Source organism: Plectropomus leopardus, unplaced genomic scaffold (assembly GCF_008729295.1).
Source record: "Plectropomus leopardus isolate mb unplaced genomic scaffold, YSFRI_Pleo_2.0 unplaced_scaffold17774, whole genome shotgun sequence".
Taxonomy (NCBI): domain Eukaryota; kingdom Metazoa; phylum Chordata; class Actinopteri; order Perciformes; family Serranidae; genus Plectropomus; species Plectropomus leopardus.
This window is the reverse complement of record NW_024619136.1, coordinates 1-1,639: the sequence shown is the minus strand read 5'-3', so window position 1 is coordinate 1,639 and position 1,639 is coordinate 1. Positions and strand designations below refer to the sequence as shown.

At 37.2% G+C, this 1,639-nt stretch overlaps 1 protein-coding gene across 1 annotated transcript; it reads left to right on the top strand.

The window, feature by feature from the left end:
- The first annotated feature begins 6 nt into the window (after window positions 1-6).
- On the top strand, window positions 7-1,596 carry lrrc20 (leucine rich repeat containing 20). The gene is made up of 3 exons (XM_042515102.1): window positions 7-139; window positions 305-472; window positions 1,066-1,596. The coding sequence occupies exons 1-3, from the start codon at window positions 91-93 to the stop codon at window positions 1,188-1,190; spliced, it is 342 nt and encodes a 113-aa protein (XP_042371036.1). The 5' UTR covers window positions 7-90; the 3' UTR covers window positions 1,191-1,596.
- Window positions 1,597-1,639: the final 43 nt, after the last annotated feature.

The window sequence follows — 1,639 nt, the reverse complement described above, 5'->3', positions numbered from 1 at the left end:
TGCAAGCTCATTTCTTTCCCAGACGGCGTGTTCAAGGTCTTGAGGAGTGTCTCAGAAAACATACGCGTTATCACACTGGCTGACAATGAGATGAAGGCCATTTCCAGCAAGTTTTTTTCAACCTTCACTCAGTTGAGAGGTAGTGATTAATACCACAGCAAATATTTTATCCATGCAATCAGTACTCAAGAAAATAATGTCGTATGTTCACAAATGTTGACAGAATGACTTTATACTGTGAAAGGAGAACAGTGAAGCAACCCCTCTTTAACGTGTATGTTGAAATATTACATATATATTTCAGAGCTGGACCTTCGAGGAAATGTTCTCACCAAACTGCCTGACACTGTGGGAGAAATGGGGCATTTGACCTGCATCAATCTGGCTAATAACAGCTTCTCCATCTTCCCTGATAAGCTCACTGAGATAGCAACGCTGGAGAGGATTAACCTGGAGGGAAACAGCATCGCTGGTAATAATAATAATAATATATGAACCCTCTGAAACCTGGAAACGGGCTTGATTTCTCTCAAAGAAAAAGAAGACAGCAAGCAATTTAAGAGGAAATGACCCAAAAACTAGTAAGACAACAACAAAACGCAAGAAAACTATAAAAAAAAAAAAAAATGAAACAAAGTGCTTAAAATTTATAGTAATATTATTCTGAAAAATAAACATCTAATTACGATAATTAGAAATATAGATTTCTGGTCATTCTTCTCTAAGCTTTTTTAAAAAATACTTTTTTTAAATCTACTAAATTCTTGCAATTTGTGGGACATTTCTTTGCCAAGTTGCCCATTGCCTTTTCCCGCCATGTTTTCAAAAGAAATCAAACCAATTAGCTCATTTCGATCAAAGATTTAAAAGATAAGTGATGTCAATCCATGCTCTCCAAAATTAAGGCATGCGGACCGCCATCTGCTATAGATAATACACTGACTATGTATAAGTACCTCATACAACCCCACCCAAATAAAAAATGAACACTCGCTTGAGGGGCTGAATATTCTTAGACGGTTTTGTTTGAGTTGAAGTTAACTGTTTTTTTTTTTTAACCCACAGAAATCCCGGTTGAGAAGTTGTCCGACATGCCGGCACTTAAGTGGCTGAATGTGAAGTCAAACCCTTTGGACTCGAACACTCAGTCTGCTCTGCAATCTACCCAAAGTTTCCAAACAGAGTGCTAACGTGTCGTATATTTTATTTACCCACATATGGACTGCATGCTGTGTGCCTTTAACCACTTCAGGTGGATGCTTTGGTGTGCCTGAGGGCTGAGGAAACATAATACTTGAAGATATTGAACTTAATATGTCGCATCGGGTTTACAGGAAAACTGAGGTGTGTAATTAAAGATGGTATCCTCAACTGAGTCGATCAGTCCTGCTGGCGACCACACCCTGTGGCCTCTAGTTTTTTTCCTCTTTGTTTGAACTACAAAAAAAAAAGCCGAAGTTGCTGTTCGGAGATGAAATCAGTCAATCTTTTTACATCATTTGATATGTTTTTGTCTCAGTTGAGACAAAAGTCATAAATAATGACTTATTTATTACTTTTGATAGTATATAAAATAGGTTTTTCAATTAAAATAAGGTGTTGGAAACTATATTGTCTGGTGTCGTTATTGTTCACTGTG